The sequence below is a fragment of the Colossoma macropomum genome, unplaced genomic scaffold (genome assembly GCF_904425465.1).
Source record: "Colossoma macropomum unplaced genomic scaffold, Colossoma_macropomum, whole genome shotgun sequence".
NCBI lineage: Eukaryota > Metazoa > Chordata > Actinopteri > Characiformes > Serrasalmidae > Colossoma > Colossoma macropomum.
This window is the reverse complement of record NW_023494788.1, coordinates 27,410,807-27,430,810: the sequence shown is the minus strand read 5'-3', so window position 1 is coordinate 27,430,810 and position 20,004 is coordinate 27,410,807. Positions and strand designations below refer to the sequence as shown.

The 20,004-nt window shown below is 39.4% G+C and overlaps 1 protein-coding gene across 8 annotated transcripts in view; it reads right to left on the bottom strand.

Annotated features, from left to right (window-relative positions):
* The window catches only part of ablim3 (actin binding LIM protein family, member 3), a 95,471-nt gene extending 79,229 nt beyond the window's left edge, over nt 1-16,242 (bottom strand). For 7 of the 8 annotated variants that reach the window (XM_036568985.1, XM_036568987.1, XM_036568988.1 and 4 more), the window contains exons 1-2: nt 15,899-16,242; nt 7,285-7,425 (exon numbers count right to left, since the gene is read on the bottom strand). In XM_036568985.1, coding sequence (XP_036424878.1) covers nt 7,285-7,425; nt 15,899-15,911 — 154 coding nt within the window. In that variant the 5' untranslated portion in view covers nt 15,912-16,242. The remainder of the gene's footprint in view (nt 1-7,284; nt 7,426-15,898) is intronic. The other variant, XM_036568986.1, reaches the window with a different exon arrangement.
* Between the last annotated feature and the right edge of the window lie 3,762 nt (nt 16,243-20,004).

The following is a 20,004-nucleotide window of genomic DNA, read 5'->3' as shown; positions in this document are numbered from 1 at the left end:
ACAAAAAGCACAGTGCTAGTTTGCTCAACAGTGAGACACAGTAGAGAGATTTACTGGGTAAGCATGGATTACTGTTGGTCTCCACGTCATGTGGATGAACTAGCAGTCCATCTGAAATATCTGATGCTCCTCGTTGAAACCAGGAGCAAAACCTCAGAATCAGAGAGGGAAAATGTGGTTATTATGTCATTAGGACAGCATGTCGGAACATTTTCCACTACCAATACGGCTCCATTTCAACCCAGCTCAATCTTCAGTCAGACCAGACTCTCAAATTGCAGGTTCTCCTTTCTAAAATCAAAACTATGTAGGAATTGGAAATAAGCTAATCATGTGAAGTCAAAAGGGCTCTTCATGACATGGCAAAAGCACAGATGAACACATTATATACTTGAGAACTAGGGGAAAGCATTGCAGACCTACTATTATCTAGATTGCAAGAATCATAAGTCATGGTAAAGTAAAGATGGGGCATGTTTGGAGAGAAAAAAGCAAGCCAAGAAAATCAGACTGTCAGCTTGTGTCATGGAGAAGCGATAGTATAACAGACCCCGAATTCGGGGTCTGATTACATTTCAAGAAGAGAATGCTTTCATAAAATGCTACATCTTCCCACTGATCTTTAATTTGCCTGCCACTTTTATACAGAAGCTTATTATGGTACATTTCTCATCCCCATTTTCTTATCCTTTTGGATTCCAATTACAATGCTTTTTTGACGCACTCTAATTACCTGCGTTTAAATGGTTCTAAATAGGAGGTTAATCACAGTGATTAATTCTCAAGCCTTTCAACCACTAATGCATGAAAAATTAATTAATTTAAATTCAATGCCTTAATCTACAGCAAATAAGTACTGGAATATAATGGAGAGATGAGTGTAGGATAAGAAGCAGGAGAGAGACAGAGCAGATGAGGAGAGAAAATAACAGTCCTTTCTCTAAATCCCAGTCACATTCCCTCACAAATTCACATACTGATATCGCCTGCCCTGAAGCTAATGTCTACTCATAGAGCAGCCTATGAGTCAGACAAGGATAATCAACTGCTTGACAAATATATCATTTCAGTTCAAAGAATAAAACAACACTGCTTGTCAAAACTAGTTACACTACAATGTTTTCTATCTTTTTTATTGTTAATAAGAGCAAGAACATAAAGCAGAAACAGAAAATAGAGGGCGAGTAGGAGTATCACACCACTTAGAATACCATAAATAACCAGACTTACTCTGACTTATATTAGAGAATGAAATAGATGTACCACAAAATGGAGATTTAATGATTTCTCCATGCTTCTGCATCTAGCATGCAGAGAACTTGAGTGAGAATGCCCATAGAGATAAAGCAAGAAATCAGTCGCACTTCTTTTAAACGCTGCTTAGAAGTATATTTTTTCTAATAGCAATGCAGTGGTAGGTGTGTAACTTTCTTTCTGTGTGGTGTGTGCATGTGTTTGTGTATTTGTACTGTTTTGCTTTCTTTGTGGGGACCAATATGTGAGATCAGCTCTGGATGACACTCTACCATTTTGGGGGCATTTTGGTTTGGTCCCTATGAGGAAAAATGCTTATTTCCATAAAGCATAGCATACAGCTGAAAATTTCAAAGAGCCAATAGACTGCACTTTGTTTCCTTAAGTTAAGGTCAGAGTTAGCTGTAGGTGTTGGCTAAGACAGTAATTGAAGTGTGTGCATATGTGTGTGTGTGTGAGAGGTGATAAGAGATGCAGAATGTTTGGAAGCCTCCCCCATACATACATGAGCCATTAGCGTGTCCTTGGAAACACCTGGTCTCAAATCTGTGTGTAACACCCTCATCTGCTCCCTGAGGCCTCAGATTTTTAAAAATGCCCTTAGGAAACAGCTCCTTGTAAAAACCATAGGTAAACATCAGTATTTTGACTTTATGGACCTGGCCCTATGTGCAAAAATTATGTGAATTCTTCTTTGTGTAGCAACATTTAATGTTACACTCTGGGCCAGATGTGACCGCCATATATGCTTACAATGTGCCTGTTTGATTAACATTCGATTAACTGAGGCTGCACAGGTGACAGCAAAGTGAGCCAACTAAATGCACACCCTAACGAGGTGCAGGATTTTAAAGGTGCAGTAAAATAATGGAGTTGTCAACAAGCTTGAGAAAAAAGAATTAAATTTCAGTGTGTTAAAAAATGAATTTGAGGAACACAGAGCAAAGCACGTATTGCAGCTGCATCATGGTATATTTTGTGCTCCTTCTCACATACACACATCTGATCTTAGAGTTAAAATAGTGTTATTTTGATGACAAATATTCTTTCAGTACATTTTCAAGACTTGTGCTTCATCAATATGAGTACTGCTATTTAGAATCCTTCTAACAACACACTTTAAGACAATGCAAATGTACGCCTGTTTTTAATATGTGGAGAAAAATAATGCAAATTTTGGCACTGCTAGCAAGGCTGGGTATAGTTGGCAACATGGCACTATACCAGTGGTCCACTATACCACAGACCCCTCCGGACCACAAATGACCACCCCTTGTTCAGTATTTAACAGCGCACACATTGCTGGCACTGTTCAACTGCACACACACAGCTTGAATGATCTCCACAGAAAAGGACTCCCAGCAGAATAAGACACTCTGGAGCAGCCACACATGAGCCTAAGGTCACCATGCCCCATGCCAAGCATCAGATAGAGAGATATAAGTCTTCTCAACACTGGGCTTATCTTTGGGATGAGATGGCATTTGTGATCTAGAACTAATCATCCAAAATTAATACCTGACCTCATTAATGCTTGTCTTACTGAAACTCCCTATTAATAACCTTCATTTCAGAGGAAAAGTTTGATAACAAGGTGTCTACAAACTTTTACCATATACTTCAATATTGCGTAATTCAAATGTCTTTCCAAGAGAGACCACACAAATGTCTGGGACAAAGATTACGCCTAAATTACACAAGCAGTGCTGATTGTCCTCCTTAGAGTCATCCTTAGATGACTCTAATCCTTAGATTCATACCTAGACCATTTCCCTAATCTTGACTGGGAAATTGCCCCTAAATGGCATAAACTGTAAACACAATCTAACCCCCTAATCACCAAAAAACTCAGTTCAATTCAGTTCCAAGAACAACTACAGAATGCTAACATAAACAAAACAAACTGAATGAGACTGAATGAGTGAGTGAGAAAGATCATACATGTGGCTTTGTGAGAGGAACAATCTGCATGTCAGGCAGGCTGTCACACAGAGGCTGAAAGTGCAGCGCATATAGGAAAGCAAGCATCTGTGGTCATACTGTAGCTTCACTGACCTCTGACTGGACACACTGGGTGAAAGTGGATGCCTCTAGAACAAGAGTGGCATCTCTATCCAATTAGCTGAGCTCCACAGCCCTGCAGCCTCTATTCGAATCAGCATGTTCTGCTCCACCAGTCAACCAGCACATGCCACAAACTAAATCAAAACTGTCAATCAGGGCAGTTCTGAGGCAGATGGAGAATGAAAACCTGTTGGTTTTGGCAACTGTATACAAACCACCATATGACATCTAGCTAACTCTATATAAACTGTCTCAGTACATAGTACCCTTAGGAGTCTCAGTTATGAGTTTAACAAAAACAGAATAATTTCATGTGAATTATTTCTCATTTGTAGCTTACTGAAACAGAGAAATTCTGTATGAAATGTAGACTGTGAACTGTAAATCAATCATACTTGAATTCGTAAATAGAAGAGATGTGTTATTATGATTTACATTAGTTTATATTTTATTTTATAAGTTACTGCAGTTTTTACAGTGTTGTGGAAAAAGTATGCTTTATATGTTCGCAATGTTTTGTCATTTTTTGACATCGAAAAGAGGAAGAACATCCAAAATGCAGACTTTTCAATACAGAGTTATCAATATAATAAAACAAAAGTAATAATTATTAAACTGTAAAGCTTTAAGCAAGGACAATTGTTGTAAAGACTACGGGGTAAGATGGGTTTCATGATGAGGTTAAATACATTTTACTAAAGGAAATCTTCAAGTGGTAAAATGTTAGGGGAGGGAGGGAGAGTGAGAAAAACAAGGGGAGAAAATATTATTGCTGAGCAAGTTCTTGTTCTCCAAGGCAACTCCTGATGTAATAACAATGGGGAGGTCCTATGCCCCCATCTCTCTCTCTCTCTCTCTCTCTCTCTCTCTCTCTCTCATTCTCTCTCTCTCATTCTCTCTGTGTCCCTCCCCTCCACCCCCTACTTGTGCCCTCGGTTTTGAAATGGAATGCTCCAATTGGCTGCTGGTTTGATAGCGTTGCTGAGAATAACCACCAACCAGGGGTAGGGTGCCCCTTCACACAGTTACCACAGCAACCCCTCAAATGCAGTGCAGGCTCCATGTGGAAACAGCAGTTTGGAGACAACCACAGAACAGGAACACAAGGCAAACCATATGAATGTAACTAACAAAGCTATAGTACAAGTGATTGCAAAGCCCCAACCGTGTAATTCAACTGTGTCCAATTTAAAGTGGACAACCTGTTACTGATGTGTAACTTCATGGTAAGAGGCTCTGATTCAACATAAAAGGAGAATAGGTTAGCTCATTTGGAGTTGGTCTCAAAGCTTAAAAAATATTGGTGTGAATAAATCACTGTCATTCATAGGAGTGTAAGAAAAGATGATATAATTATATAGTCGATATAATTACTTGGCCTGTTCATTCATTCATTCATTCCTAATTTTTTGTCTGCCAGTTGGTTTTGTTAAATTTTTTTAGAGTTAAGAAGAAAAGCGTAAAATTACAAATGACAGTATTTTTTTAATGGTTCCTTATTAAGTTGTTTGTCCTACCTATTGAGCAAGTATGCCTTATCATTACTATAGCGTAATAAATTGTGTTTTTGATGTTTCAATCTTACTTCAAGCCTATTGTACAGTCTATTGTACTGTTCAGCTTAATATTGCTATTTACACCCTGATAAGTTGATGTAGGCTATCACAATATTCTACCTATTCATTTAATGCTGGTAACATTTTCTGATAAGGAGATTTAGAAAAGGTTAAAGTCAGCTTCCTATTTGCCAGGTTCTTGTTTGAATTTTCCTGTTCTACCTTAATCGGTGCAGTAACGCCTAAGGCGTTATATAACTAGTGCACCATTTAAGGTGGAACAGGTACATTCGAACAAGAAGCTGGCGAACACGAAGCTGACTTGGTGTGATTTAAATTATTCCCTATGGTAGGACATTTCGACAAGGCAGCACAATGTGTCAGAACAAGGGTTCCGTCATACGGTGAATACAATGGAGCCCCATTACACCATACCCTCCAGACAACACATCACTGACATTGCTGTGGCCAAGGAGGTATAAAATAACTTTACTTTATTGTTTTTACTGATATAGGCAAGTATTTATTTCTTTGTTCCAAATGCACAAAAAATAGTGCTATGATGTTGGGTGTTACAGGGACTGTGATAAATGCAAATGCAGATCCCAGTGTTTTGATTGCATAAAAAGTTTTTTTTTTTCTTTTACTCAGATTTTATGCATATGGTGGTGTGTTTTTTATACTTTCCTAAAATTAGATTAAAAAAGCCACAATATATCATAATATATTAAATCATACACAATATATTAAATACATTACATGCAACATGCTTGCATATCAGAGTTTTAACTATATAAAGTCTTGTTGCTGCAAAAATAGAGAAACTTACAGACATCGCTGAGCTCATGGAGTGTCACTCAGCTGAAGTTTGTATGATGCAAGACTAGATAAACTTATTATGCAACAGGTCTCTGCTTCAGACAGCCTGGGAGACAGACGCAAACAAACACTACCAGAGTCCCAAGAGTACAGCCAGAACCCTTCAAACATCCAGTTCACTGCTACCCTCTAAAGGTAAACAGCTATTAGGTTGAAAATAACGTATTTTAAAATATGGTATTGTGGTCCAAGGAACTGTCCCATCGTCTAAATTAAGAGCCAAATATTAGAATCTGCCAGCAAAGTCATTTTTCCTTCTATTGCATAAGCCAAAAAACCTGTAGCCACTAAAAGGTACTGCAGAAATTAACTGATCTCCTTATCTTACACATTACTGTGCAAATGTCAGCGACCACCCTTCATTTAACCTCCAGTCAAAACAGCCATTAAGTTCAGGTTATTCATTTTTTTTAGCTTCAGGAAGAAAAATACACAGAAACCTTAACAACTAAACATATTTTCTTTTTTTTTAGTGTGGCTCTTTGCCTTTATCACATAGCCATGCAGAAATATTTTTCAATGCTTCTAGTAAACACCTTCAAAGTTCAGTCTTAGGAGTTGGTTACATTTTCTGCTTCTAAGAATCCAATTAAACATTGAATAAACACACTCAATGATGTTGAGGTTTGGGCTCTGTGACAGCTAGCCCATTGTTTTGAGAACACCAGCTGCTTCTGTGTTTGATTTGCAAATTTTCTTCTTTTTCTCATTAATTTCATTAATTTCCTCTTCTCATTAATGACTCAGTAATGAGCTACATGTCCTTACAGACCCAAAGTGTTGTCCTTTCACAGTGAAAGGATAGACAGGAACAATTGCTAAATTTTTCTTAAGCAAGAGCGGGGTTTTTTCTCCCCCTCACATATGAAAGCTTTAAGTAATGTTTATCTGATTGGGACAATTTTGGCAGGTCTAGCAGGTCTTACATGGGAGTTGTTAGGAATCCCATTTTCTGTATATCTTTTAATAATTTTTTAACTCCAGTTTTGGAAGCTCCTGTTTTTCACTTATTTTCCGTTGATTTCCCCCTTCCCTATACAAGTGGAGTATCTTATATCTCCTCAAAAATGAAAAACTCAAAAATGAAAATACTTAATTGCTGTTTTGAAATTAACCCCTAAAATGGCCAGGGCATGCTGGCAGGCCCAAAGTTTTAATACACACTTCTATATCCTAAGAATAGCTCAGCCAGTTTGCACTAAAGTCCCAGTAGTTACTGAATAATAAGCCTTATTATGTAATAAGATTTTTTTAATATAATATAATATAATATAATATCACCAATGTAACATCATATCCTTCATATGCAAAATGGTTTGAAACTTTACTAGAGATGAAAAAAGAAGATAAGTAATTCTGAAGAATTTATATTTATCCTTTCATCATAAAATATTCACAGAATGTAAAAGAATGTGTACATGTTCAAATGATTTATAAAAAAAAAAATTAAGAAATGAAGTCAGAAGGTTTTATATGTGGGCAAAGAGCAGGCTTAGTGTATTAGTTAAACACATGAACTAGAAGGCCTTACCTTGGCAAGTGAAGCACTTCACATGGAAGTGGATGCTTTGCACTCGTACAACCTCCCCTTTACACAGTTCTCTGCAGCGGAAGCAGTAGATTGGTCCAGAGCTTCGATCACTGCCGTAGGAGCTCTGCTGATAAGGTACTGCTGGGAACAAGAGAGACGGCAAACTAAGAAACATTAAGCAGTAATTAAGGGTAAATAACCATAGTGACTGGATAAAAAAGGAACTACTTGTGTCGTTCTCACCTTATGGCATACACAGTGTGTGACACATGGAGCATGAGGCAAGAGCCTGCAGCCTAAGTCTTGAGTCTCTCTCTCTTTCCCTCTCTCTGCTGACTATATTGATGGTTGAGGGTTCTGTACTAATCTCTATCCTATTAAAGATGCATCAGAGGCACTCAAACATTCTGCCAGCAAGTGAATCAATTACTGTGAAACCGCTGCAGAAAGTGTTTTTCCACTCTTTATTTTAAATGGATTTGTGTAACTGGGAAATTATCTGAAAGAGCAAGGACATGCAGTACAAACATTTTCATACGATGATTCTAAGGAGGAAGTCATTGTAGGGTCCAAAGAAAATGTCTCTATCGTGCCACAAACACTTGTGACCTGGTGTTTTACTGAATATAGAAAAGTGACCTTCCCACCTAAACTCTATGTTCCAGTCTAAACTCCTGAACAGATTCTCACCAATTATCCCATAGGTTTAAAGGTGCGTTTTGGGCACACCAGTAATTTTCTCTGGCACTTCTGCAGACTTCAAGGAGCCTTATTCTTTTGATTTGAGCCTCATTGTTACAGCTACAATGCTGGCAACACCAGAACCACTGTACCCACTAAAAGGCTCACTTAAACAATATTTTCACAGCATCCTGAAAGAAAGGCGGCAGCCAAAAAAAACAAAAAGTGTGTCTGGGCTTAAAAACTGGGTGTACAAACATCTTAATGAGGGTTTTGTGGCTTGAATGAGAAAAACATAAACAACTAAACTATGTTGGCTTGAAGAAGGATACTGATATGATAAAATGAAGTGGGAAATTGGCTTGTTGGATCTGGTTTTTCATGCCTTCTCCTCTGTCTTTATTTGGTCCCCTTTACTCTATCACAGGTGGCAAAGGTACAATATTTGTCCAAAAGTAATCACACGTCCTATTCTAACTAGTGAATTCAGCTACTTTAAGGCGCACCCATCGCTCACACTGGTGTTTTTGCAGGCACAGAGCTTGTATAATCTCCACACATAAAGCAGGTCAATAGAATGGTACGCTCAGGAGCAGCCACACATGAGCCCAAGACTACCATGCCCATTCTCAAGTGGGCATGGTAGTGACAGCAATATAAAGTTTCTTAGCATTGGGATGCGGAGCAGTGGAAATTCACTTTTAGAGTGATGGAGCAACATCCAAAAACTTTGGGATGAGCTGGAGGAGTCTGTGATTCAGAACTAAACATCCAACATCAGTACCTGACGTCACTAATGCTGTTGCGGCTGAATGTAATCAAATGCTCACAGCAAATGTTCTAAATGTTTGACTGCAGCAAAGATGGAACAAACTCCTTATTAATGCCCTTGATTCCAAGACAAATTCTGGATGAGCAGGTATTGACAAACATTTAGACACATACTATATACATGTGACATCTAAGGGTCACTAACCCTTTATGATGAGTCAGCCACTTTCAAGACTCAAAGTTTTCACTGGTCATTCAGAAACAGATCATCACATCCTGCCTCCTCACAACCAGCATTTGAATATCCTTATAGCAGTACGTGTTACATTAACCCTGTTTTGACCAAACTGCAGGTTGCAATATGAGATTATTGTTAATCATGGTGCACTCGTCAATACACTTTGTAAGATGGATCAACAAGTGTGTCTAAGAAAAAGGCCAGTGTCTCCAATAAAGTGGCCGGCAGCAAACACACTACCATCCACTGCTGTGGTGATGTCATTACTGTACTGTACTGTACTACTTCATCGCCCAAAAACAACCCATGTCTTGTGCTCAACAAATCATTTTAGAAATTGTCAGTCTTCTGGAAAACACTGTGTCCCATTGACTTCTCATCTCTCCAAAGTACAATGACCCATTAATCTGGTTATTCTCCCACAGGCTCATGCTCACACTGGCAATATTGTAAGCATTTATTCCTCTGGCGAATCTGCTCCTGACCTGGACACCTGCCAACATTGTTTTCTGAATTCTGTGTGTGGCCTGTCGCCCATGGGTGAAGGGCTTTGGGTCTCAGTTACGCACAAACAAAATGTACATGCAAGAGAGGGTGCAGATAAAAGTCAGTACAATCTACACCTCTCCAAGCCTGCCAACAAAAAATGTACTCAGCCTGACAAGCTAGGTTTCAAACTAGGTTTTTGCAACATAAACAAAAATATGGATGTGACTACAGAATACATTCAAGCCTCTTCAAGTAACAGACTTATTCATGGACTAACAGAGACTGATAAATACTTCATAAGCATTTAGCAATCTCTAAGATTTATAAGTGCTCAGACACAGATAAATAAGGGTGGCATATAAAGCACAGTCTTATAGACATCATTCATCTGTCACTGCGTGTGTAGGATGTGTGCACAGGGCCTCTGGCTGAGAGGTTGTGTAATCCCTGATAACCAACAGAGGATACATTCACCCACTGTTCCCTCATACCTGCACTATTACTCCCTAGGAAATACTAAATGCATTTCTGGATATGTGTAAGAGAGAGAGAGAGAGAGAGAGAGAGAGAGAGAGAGAGAGAAAAAGAGAGATTCAGGATTAAGGTTTTTAATCCCACTATGGCACCTAAATGAGTTTTCCCCAAATTCCCAAGAAGACTTCTTTCATTCATAAACTGGTGAAAGGTACTGCATAATACTTAGCAGAAGAACTCAACAAGGAGAGATAAATTTGCATGAGGTTTGAATAGGGAAATATCCTATTCAAACTACCTGTTAACAGACATAGAGTTGAGCTTCACAGTGATACATTAACAAAACACACTAAACTAATTCAATAATTAAAAAAATCCTTTTGATCTTCATCAAGCTTTTACCATTATTTATAATATTTGCTCAAGGAATGACAGAAGAGTGCACTCACTTTAGGTCAGTTTGCTTCTGACTTTGGTAATGAACAGCAATATTTAGCGCAGAGCCAGTGACATCCGGCTCAAGGTGTAAGGTGATAACCACTGGGCCTAAGGGGCTGAGGCTATTTCTGCCTTGGGCTGAGAAGCCTCCAAAGGGATTACAGTCACAGAGGATTGTATGAGAGTGGAGATGACAAGGCTGCTTCATAGCCAGAGAGGAGAGAGTGAGGTGTAAACAAGAGTGGCTGGACAGAGACCACCTACATTGCTGAAATAAAATGGAAAAACTGGCCTGAAATTAGTGTTAGTTGATCCTTATTTTATTTTTTAAAGGGCTATCATAATTGAGACAGGAGTACCAACAGATACATTAAATGTGAGCTACGGTGGGCCTATAAGCAGTTAATCTTGAGCATAATTCAGAACCAGCAAATGTAGAAATGATAGATAATAAAAAGAAAAGGTAGAACCATTTTGGGATTATTCCACTCATTCAGCACAACAATTCTGGTCCCAAAGCGCTGAAATCTAGCAGAGTTTGGTGATTTCCCTGCTCAAACATACCCTTTTCAACTCTTCAGTTAATTATTTGGTTTAGTTGGTGTGTTAGAGCAGAAAAGAAATCACCAAACTGTGCTGGGCACCAGACCTCCAGGACCAGAACTTACAGTTGGACCTGCTACAGTCTAAAAAGCAATTAGAATCACATTAGAACCATCACAAACTCAAGCTCCTTTGTTTTAAGTGCGCAACCCCTCAGTCTATGAAGAAAGTTATCTATTCTGAGTCAGGCCCTGAGTATTCACTTTGCTGCCAGTACCTAGGGAGAACCCATCCAGAGGTGATATACGCCTATACTTACATCAGAGCCCGTGTTGCTGTGGTGACAAAAGCCAAACTGACCCCGCTGTCTCAACAATCGCTCAAACCAGCGCATCTCAAGGTCAGATCAAATGAGATGTGACCTGTTAGCCCTCAAGGACTCTGGCCAGCCTTCAGCCCACAGTCAGGTTTATTAATGGTTTGGTATTTCAGCTGATGAGGTTTGAGACACGTGTTTGATGGGATGATTGACTGCAAAGCTATTGACAGATGATCTTTATTCTCCAGTCACAATCAGGCATGGTTGAGGATGTACATGACTACATCAAGCTCTTAGCACAAGCTCTTCACCATAGGAGACTCTTTGTTCACAGCCTATGAATAAGACTGGCTCTTTGAATACTACTGTCATAAAGACCCTTCTGAGCCGTGATCCTGTGGGTGCCATATGGAGTGTGTATTATGAAACTAGGATTAGACAAGTGCTCTAGTTCTGCTCCACCTATATACTGTAAGCACAAATTAGCCTCTCTTTATAAGAGTTGTGTTCTATGCCCATGGGATCTTAAAGGAAGAACTGCATATTCCCCAAGAAAGCAGAAGCATTGTTAAGCTTCAGTACAAATTTTAGTATCAGAAAAACTGATTCAAACATTTTCCAATGAGCTGGAAGACTCAGTGCTCTTATGATATACCTAACTGACCAATTTAAGTTTTTATCTGCCCTAACAAGAGACATGGTCATTCTTATATAAAAAGCAGAGGGAAACAATAAAAGAAATAAATAACGCTGCCCATTAAAAAGCCATAAAATGCAGTCTGGCATTTTTATAAGTAGAAAACGCTGTGCAATGCTAACAGGCAGAAGTGCTCTCATGGAGCAGTTTTTTTTTACAAGTATTAAACTGAAACTAAACATCTGCTACTTTAAATTCACAATTTCCCATGTGGTGCTATAATCATAGTAAAAGAGGGAAAAAACTAACCCCAGTAACAACAACAATAAGCGTTCTTCAGGTGGCACTGTCACGGCCCACCCAATCTTGCCAAAAGAAATAGCTCCATCCATGTCCTGTATATACCAGAGAGGGGGATTTCGGGGGGGACGTGGATATAATTTCATAATGTGTGCCTTGGAGCAGCTCCTCTGTAGAGTAGGCACTATATCTTTACAATGGATCTGCAGAAGACGGCATGGTGGCAGGTGTTAGTGTGCCAGCGTGCTTCTCCCTCTCTCTTTTGTTCATAGCACTGCTAAATCACAATGTTGGGCTGCAGGGAAGATGAATGGGTGCTAGAGCTGGTCTGCACTGCTCTCCAGATGTTCCCAGTGCCACAGTGAGGCTGTGTCTCCTCACACTGACTCAATGGCAAAAGGCAGTTTTGGGCCTTATCAGATAGGACTAAATTTACTGCATGAAAACTCCAGGGTAATATTGCCCTTTTTATATATACAGCTACAGTAAACTACATCAGGCTGTACTAGAACATCCAATGGGAATATGTGCAATCGTGTGGTCTCATTTCATTAGTAGAGATGATATTAAGCAGAAATGATGGACTGTGATGGAGTGGGCATTATACTAAATGAAATTTATTAATTGCAGGCCTCATTAATTGTGAAGGTCAAAACTGCCATTTCAATTAGAATAACCATGAAGTCCAACTAGAAGTCAAAGAAAAGTACTAATACGTAGAGGATTTATCCATCAGAACACCAAGTCCCAGAGGAAGAACATGCTAAGCATCAAAGTGACGTTCTTTTTTTAACCTGTCAGTACTCCTATGGCTGTCCGACTGAAAAGCCTATAGTGAGTACTGTCTGTCACTAGCTCGGATTTAACACTTGCCAAACATGCCATGACAAATTAGTAGTGTTCATTTTCTAACATAACAATGTTTCAGGCTTACATTTCTTGGCTGCATCAAGTATGGCCTCGTTCCCTGTTCCCTCCATAAACATCACAGTGTCATGGATGCACAGGGCCAAAAATGCAATCACATGTCAATCACTAAGGGCTGTATACAGCTGTTCTCTATTGGACTGAGACAGATCTGGAAAGCTCAGGTACAAGGGAGCACAGTGGACTGTGCATGAGCTGAGTCGTGAGTGCTGACACAGCTTAAACTGTCTGAGAAGTTACTGAGTATGAGAAGTTACTGCACAACAGAGGGAAGAAGCTTTTTTAGGCCACAGTGGAGAAACATGATGAAATTTGTGTGATTTCATTCAAACTAGTTTGGAACTCAAAATTTCACCAATTGCATTTGTGAACATTCACTGGTGTAAATAAACCAACATGCATTCCTAAGATTTGATAATATATGCTGCTACATCACAGTCTACCTAAGAAATTTCAATTTCTAGTCAACATTTAACGTGCAGCTATGTTATCATGTTATCGCCACAAAACACCTCTACCACTTTTCCCCTTGTGTAAACAACTCTATCTGTCAATGGCAGACATAAAGAAAGAAAGAGGCAGAAAAGAGAAAATCCTCTGCTCAGCTGTTCTTGCAGTGGTGCAGAAAATAGGAAGCAGCTGATTTGGCATTGACCATAAGAAATGGAGAGAGCAGTAAATGAAGAAAGACAAAATGACCTCAGTGTAATTGCACTGTGTTTCTGTTGCCTCCAGGCTATCATGCCCAATGTAGTGTAAAGTATTGCAACAGAGCAGACAGCAGCTCCACTGAAATGCCATGCAGCTACATGGCTGAGCGGCAGGTAAGTTTGAGACCTCATGTCAACCGCATAATTGGGTAAAGACTGCCTGCTGCTGTGGGTGGAGGAGGGGGGGCTGATTCAGAGTGGCTGCGACATAGAAGCACTACTTCCTTAAGAAAAGATATCATAAAAACAATAGAAGATAGAATCTTCCAGGAAAACGTCATATTACAGCGTAATAGAGTGATCATTTTTAAATGTATCATTTGTATTTTCAGGTCCCTCTTTGGCTTGATTGGCTCCCTGTGAAGCCCTCATGTTGTTTTTTTATTCCATTAGCCATGCAATATGTTCTGCAAAGTGGTGAAGAAAGCAATCCAAGCTTCCCCTGGTCCAGGTAGAGCTGTTCATTTGTTGGAATATTTCGTGCTAGTGTTTTTTTGCTGCAAACCAGAACACAGACACATGTACCTTTTGCCATCTGTCTGAAGCTGAGAACACTGGGCTCTCCATACAGCTGCAGACCGGTGACAGCCACAGCTCCAGCTGAGAGGCAAATGCCTTTGAGAGAGGGAATATGGCAGATTTCCTCAAATCTGGTGCACTTTATTCAAAGAGTGGCACGCGTTAGTGTGAATGTGACAGCCACGCACACGTGGGCAGGTCCGTGCCATGCCCTCATCAGCTGAGAATGGAATTCAGCGGCTTACCATAGGAATGTTAGACATTTGATGTGAAAGCAGCCAAGGGAGCAAGGAGAAAACAGGGGAATGAATAGCATCATTCAGTAAAATTACACAAGTGAGGTCATTTCCTTATTGATTCTGTCGCAGCCTTTCCAACAAGAAAATGTGCCTTTTGAGGCGGTGCACAAAGAATTTCCAAACAAAATACTGATTATCAGATAAAGCGAAAGTGCCCTTGCCGTTGGGCAAGTGACAACATCAGCTGACTGAAGCACATGAACCAATCTTTGGAGAGTAGGTCACTAATGATTTCTTGATTGTGCGTGCTCTCTCTCTCTCTCTGTTCTTCTGAATATGTACCTACAAGTGTAAGTGTGTAATCATTATTGCTAATGCAGAAGTCAGTGCATATAACATGACAGCACTAAAATCAAGCTGAACAAGGTGATTAAGCAGCAACTAACCTTGAGAATTCATACAGATATCATACTAGACCTGGGCGATATGGCGTGAATGTAAAATCATGATAATTTAAAAACTACACGATACGATACACGATAAGTCATAATACTTGTTTTGGAACAAAGTAGTGCCAGAATTTTAAAAAATACTATCAAAAACGTTCACTGTTTGATAAATTCAGTAATTTGTAGTCAACATTTTATACACTAAGCTGCACTTAATCCAGTTAGTCAAGACTAATAATGTCAGCTTAAATCAAACTTGAAATCAGGAAGGTTTTTTAAGTAATGATGATAGCCACGTTACGCTCAGATAAGCATTTTGTGACATACTGTGGCGTAATTTATCACGATAAACGATAAATAATGCCATATTGCCCAGCCCTTTATCACAGTAAAGCAATGACTTATGTCAGCCTCACCAACTCCTACAGTATTACATTACATTCACATTACATTACATTAATTACATTTGATACGCCATGATCCACATAGAGTTTAATAAAAAATACACTGTGTTTAGGCAAAGCTCTGACCAAAGGTGAAATTTATAAAAATCCCAGTGTGCATACAGTTGCCAGTTATACTCATAAAGACGTGCTGAGAAGTTATTTTGTTGCCCAAAACTAAAATGGCAAAGAAATGTGAAGCCACAGCTAAAAAGTACAGGCAGGCTGAGTGAGAGTGAGCAGTCTTCTTCGTATCGAAAAGGAAGGTCAAAAACAGTGAAAGACTCAGAACACGAGCCTCTTCTTTCTATAGGCGAGACGAGTTGAAAGGACACTTTTCAGCGCTTATTTTACCTCAGCTTGCAGTCTGCTTCTGTCGTATTCGCCTCATTAAAGTTAACAGCTTCACCTCAGGTGAAAGGAAAGCGTTTACTCACCGCTCGCGCTCATGATGCTGAGAGAATTAGCCTACATCCGAGAGAACCTGGAGCCAGCGTTGTTTCAGCAGAATTGTCCGTGTGGATGGAACTTGGAAAAGCACCTCAAGTGATATGAATCACTCAAATCAGTAACAACAAAAATAAAAATCCCCTCAGCATTGTCTCCGAAAGCTGGCACTGCCAGAAGCCGTGGACTCAGTGTGGAGACAGCGGGGTGTTCCCGCTCACTGAGGCGATTACCAGCGATGCGCCTCGTGTGACAGTGTCAGCTGAAAGCACGCTCAATAAAGGGCCGCGTTTAAGGTGCAGTGTTGCCTAGTCACATTCCGTGCTTTTGTGGATGTGCCTCCCCCAGGTGAGAGACTGCTGAGAGACCCCAGCTGGTGCCTACAGTGGCCGAGGCACTGACAGAGCGGCGACCGGAGAAGTGACGTCACGCAGCGAAGTGGCAACCGAGAGAGCGCCGAGCAGCGAGTTTCCTCGGGTCAACGGCAGAAGGAAAGCAGACGAGTACAGAGGGCTGGGTTTTTCACTGCCTCACTCACTACAGCGGGCTTACCTATAGAACCAGGCGTGCAGCGCCCCCTGCTGCCCCGTCCGGAATAAACACATTCAGCCTAAAATCCCAGCTGAAGAGATTTGGTTGATTGGTTATTTATTTATCAATCAATCAATCAATCAATCAATCAATCAATCAATCAATCAATCAATCAATCAACCACTGCAAAGGTGGCTCCCTGTCATGTCTTTATTTAATTATTTGTTTATTTATTGATTGACTGATTTACTTACTTATTTTGGCGAATTAGTTAGTTATTAAAAGGAATACCTCTACCACTACAACATACAACAGCCCAGACAATAGAGTAATATAGAGTGACCCTTGCACTCAAAGTAAGAAACACATGTATTTTTAAATTATATATAACTTACAACAAAAATATTCATAACACATAACCTGAGGAAATTAAGCAGGTATAGATACAACATTATCATGGAATAGTCACATTTATTATTTGGAGTAATGTACAGCAACATGTTCATTTTCTTATCAGGTTAAGACCTTTGGGGCCAACAATCTGATTTTATTTTTGTCTTACACTACTGTAATCGAGAGTATGATCCAATACTTTTCAACAACATGATATAATTGTCTTTCAGTGAAATTAAGGACCTGATTATGTGAACTGAAACTAATTTGTTCCGAAATAGGTCAAACTTTGGAGGATGGTTTTACAACAGTTTATAGGAAACGTATGGAAAGATTAGCGTGTAGTGTTTTGTCTGATTCATTAATGACATGTCAAGACATGTCAAGCCAAGACTTAATATGTTTAGTAACTCTTTTATTTCTCAGTCAGTTATGACAACCAAAAGAGCAGACTGTACAGACAAATATAAATGTGGCATGGATCAAAGTTAAAAACACATTTCAGACTTTTAGCTGGACTTAAGACTAAAGTCATTTTGCTTTGAGTGACCCTATACTTTACTTCTGTTTATTTTATTTAAATTATTTTAAATTATTTAAACTTATGGAATGAAGTCCTGAATTAAAACTTATTGTTTAAAAACCAGTGTTTTTGCTTGTTTGTTTTGGCTACAAATGCGTATATAGGCTTTCATTGAATTTTATTTTTTGAAAATTTTTTCAAATTTTCTAATTTGGTCATGTTCAGTTCCACCCATTAGCTAGGTCTTTCCCACTCACGTGATACCACCAGCGATAGGAGGACGAAGGCTAACAAGTTTCCTCCGAGACCCGTGAAGCGCCAATGCATCTTTTCAAACTGTCGCTATGACAACGTCATTGGACAGCTGAACGCACTCGGAGGAGAACGCTAACTGCCAGCTCCATTACATCAGCTAACAGACGCCAGCGCTGGCTAGCATTGTGCTGAGTGATGAGGGGAAATGGGGAGCCATCCTACCCACCTAGAAAGAGCGAGGACAACTGTGCTTTGTTGGCCTCCTGTCTACGGACGGCTGTAGCATTGAACTATTTAAATATTAATATTCTCTAATATATTTAACTATTAATAATAACTCTGAAACATTTAAGAACAAGACTTTAGACTAAGAATACACTAGAAAATTTAAATACATACAATCAGCTGTGTCCGAACGTATGACTGATGGTGTATGTAGAGATCTGTCCATTTCTCTTTAAAGGAAATCACAAAGATTTAAAAAAAAATAACAAATACATGAAAAAAAAGTTAGGTTAAAATTTAGGGGTTATTGTCAGGGACAGCAATCTCCCAACAGAAAGTACCACATAAATTATATAAAAATATATTTACCTTTTTTAAAAGGGTTCTATATAGCACCAAAAAGGGTTCTTTTATTGTTTCGATGTCAGACTTGTTACAATAGAAGAACCCTTTTTGGTGCTATATAGAGCTCTTTTTTAGAAAGGTTCCATATAGAACTATCTACAGCACATTCTCCATCTATCTGAAGAACCCTTTTATGATGCAAAGAACCCCTTAATCATGCAATCTTCACTAAAGAACCCTTGAAGAACCATCGTTTGTCAGTGTGTATCATATCTTATTGTATTTGTATACTGTCTTGTCACAGTAAACCCCTTCATGTCATGTTATAATCAGCAGAGCACGCGCGCACCAGTAGAGGCAGTTCGGTTGAATCGCGCGCTTTCATTTTTCATTGGTCACGCTGTTTGGTGAAGCCCGCGCACCTACCGTAAGGGCTGCTAGGCTCGCGCGTTTCTCGCCAAATTGAGCTACTTTCTAAATAGTTTGAAAGTCGTTTGAAAACATTTCTACTGGACCTGGCGACCCTGCAGCCGTTGGGAACGATAAAAATAGATCTGTGGACTGTCCTTAAGAAAAACAGGTATGATGAAGCAGGGAGAGAAGTTAATGAAACGGACAACACTGAAATTTGGAGCTTACAGTCTTCGAGGATTATTTTGATATTTAATTACATAAATGGTAAAACTAATATAAAAAAGGCACCACTGCTAACTGCATATCCAGAACGAGAACTGCTAACAACCTTGACATCCTCGTTAGAAAAAACAGCATAGACCAGAAAAAACAGCAGTTGTCATGTTTTTGATGCTGGTATGGTGGTCAACCAGCGTGACCATGAGCGACCAGCTAAACCAGCACCAGACCTGCACAAACAAGTTTAAACCAGAATGTAATTCATACTGGTCTGTGCTGTCTGCCAGATATGCAACGTTAGAGTCATGTGTGTTAACATAATGCCTGATAGTTGTCTCTGGGTCTTTAATAATTGCTGCAGTTGCCTTGCTGAAAAAAACAACACAGACCAGCAAGCATTCCAAGATGGTCTAAGCTGGTCTCTGCTGGTTTAGGTCTAGTACTAGTCTGGTGCTGGTTTAGCTGGTCACCCAGTATGGTCATGGGAATACCGGCATCCAAAGACAATATATGCTGGTTTTGCTGGTGACAGCCATGCTGGTCTATGCAAGTTTTTCTAGGATGATAAATGGGCAATGGAGTATAGATACAAGGTAGGTGTGGCGAATAAAGTGTACAGTGAATGAACATTCTAGTTTAATGTTGATAAAGAAGCCTCAGTCTTTTCAATGGTAGACTTGCTCATTGAACATATTCCATTTATCATGAAATAAATTGATTTATCTTTCGAATGCATTCAATCCAGCAGCTAGTTCATATTTCACTTACTTTCAAATCACACCAGAGGTCGCTGTTTCATTACTTTTCATTTAAGTACAGCACGTATAGGTCCACGTTTTCTGCATGAGCTCACCTAGCTCTAATCCTCCCAGTTTTGTTTTCTCTTTTCATAAAGGGGAACATAATCTTCTCAAACTTGATTACAGACCAAGGTCAACCAATGCAGAAACGGCTTGTGGAGAAACATATAATCTAGGGTCAGAAAAAGTCTTACAAAGTTGTATCAGTGGCGTGCACTTAAACCTGAATGGTGACTGTTTATGATATTAATCATATTCAGTGTTTTCTTTTTTTTTGGTTTGTTATTTTTCCAAGCATTATCAGACTATCCAATATTTATGCCTTAGCACCTCTTTTCTCCTTCTGTGCCTCCCTGTGGAGACAGTCAGACTGCAGGGATTGCTTTAAACC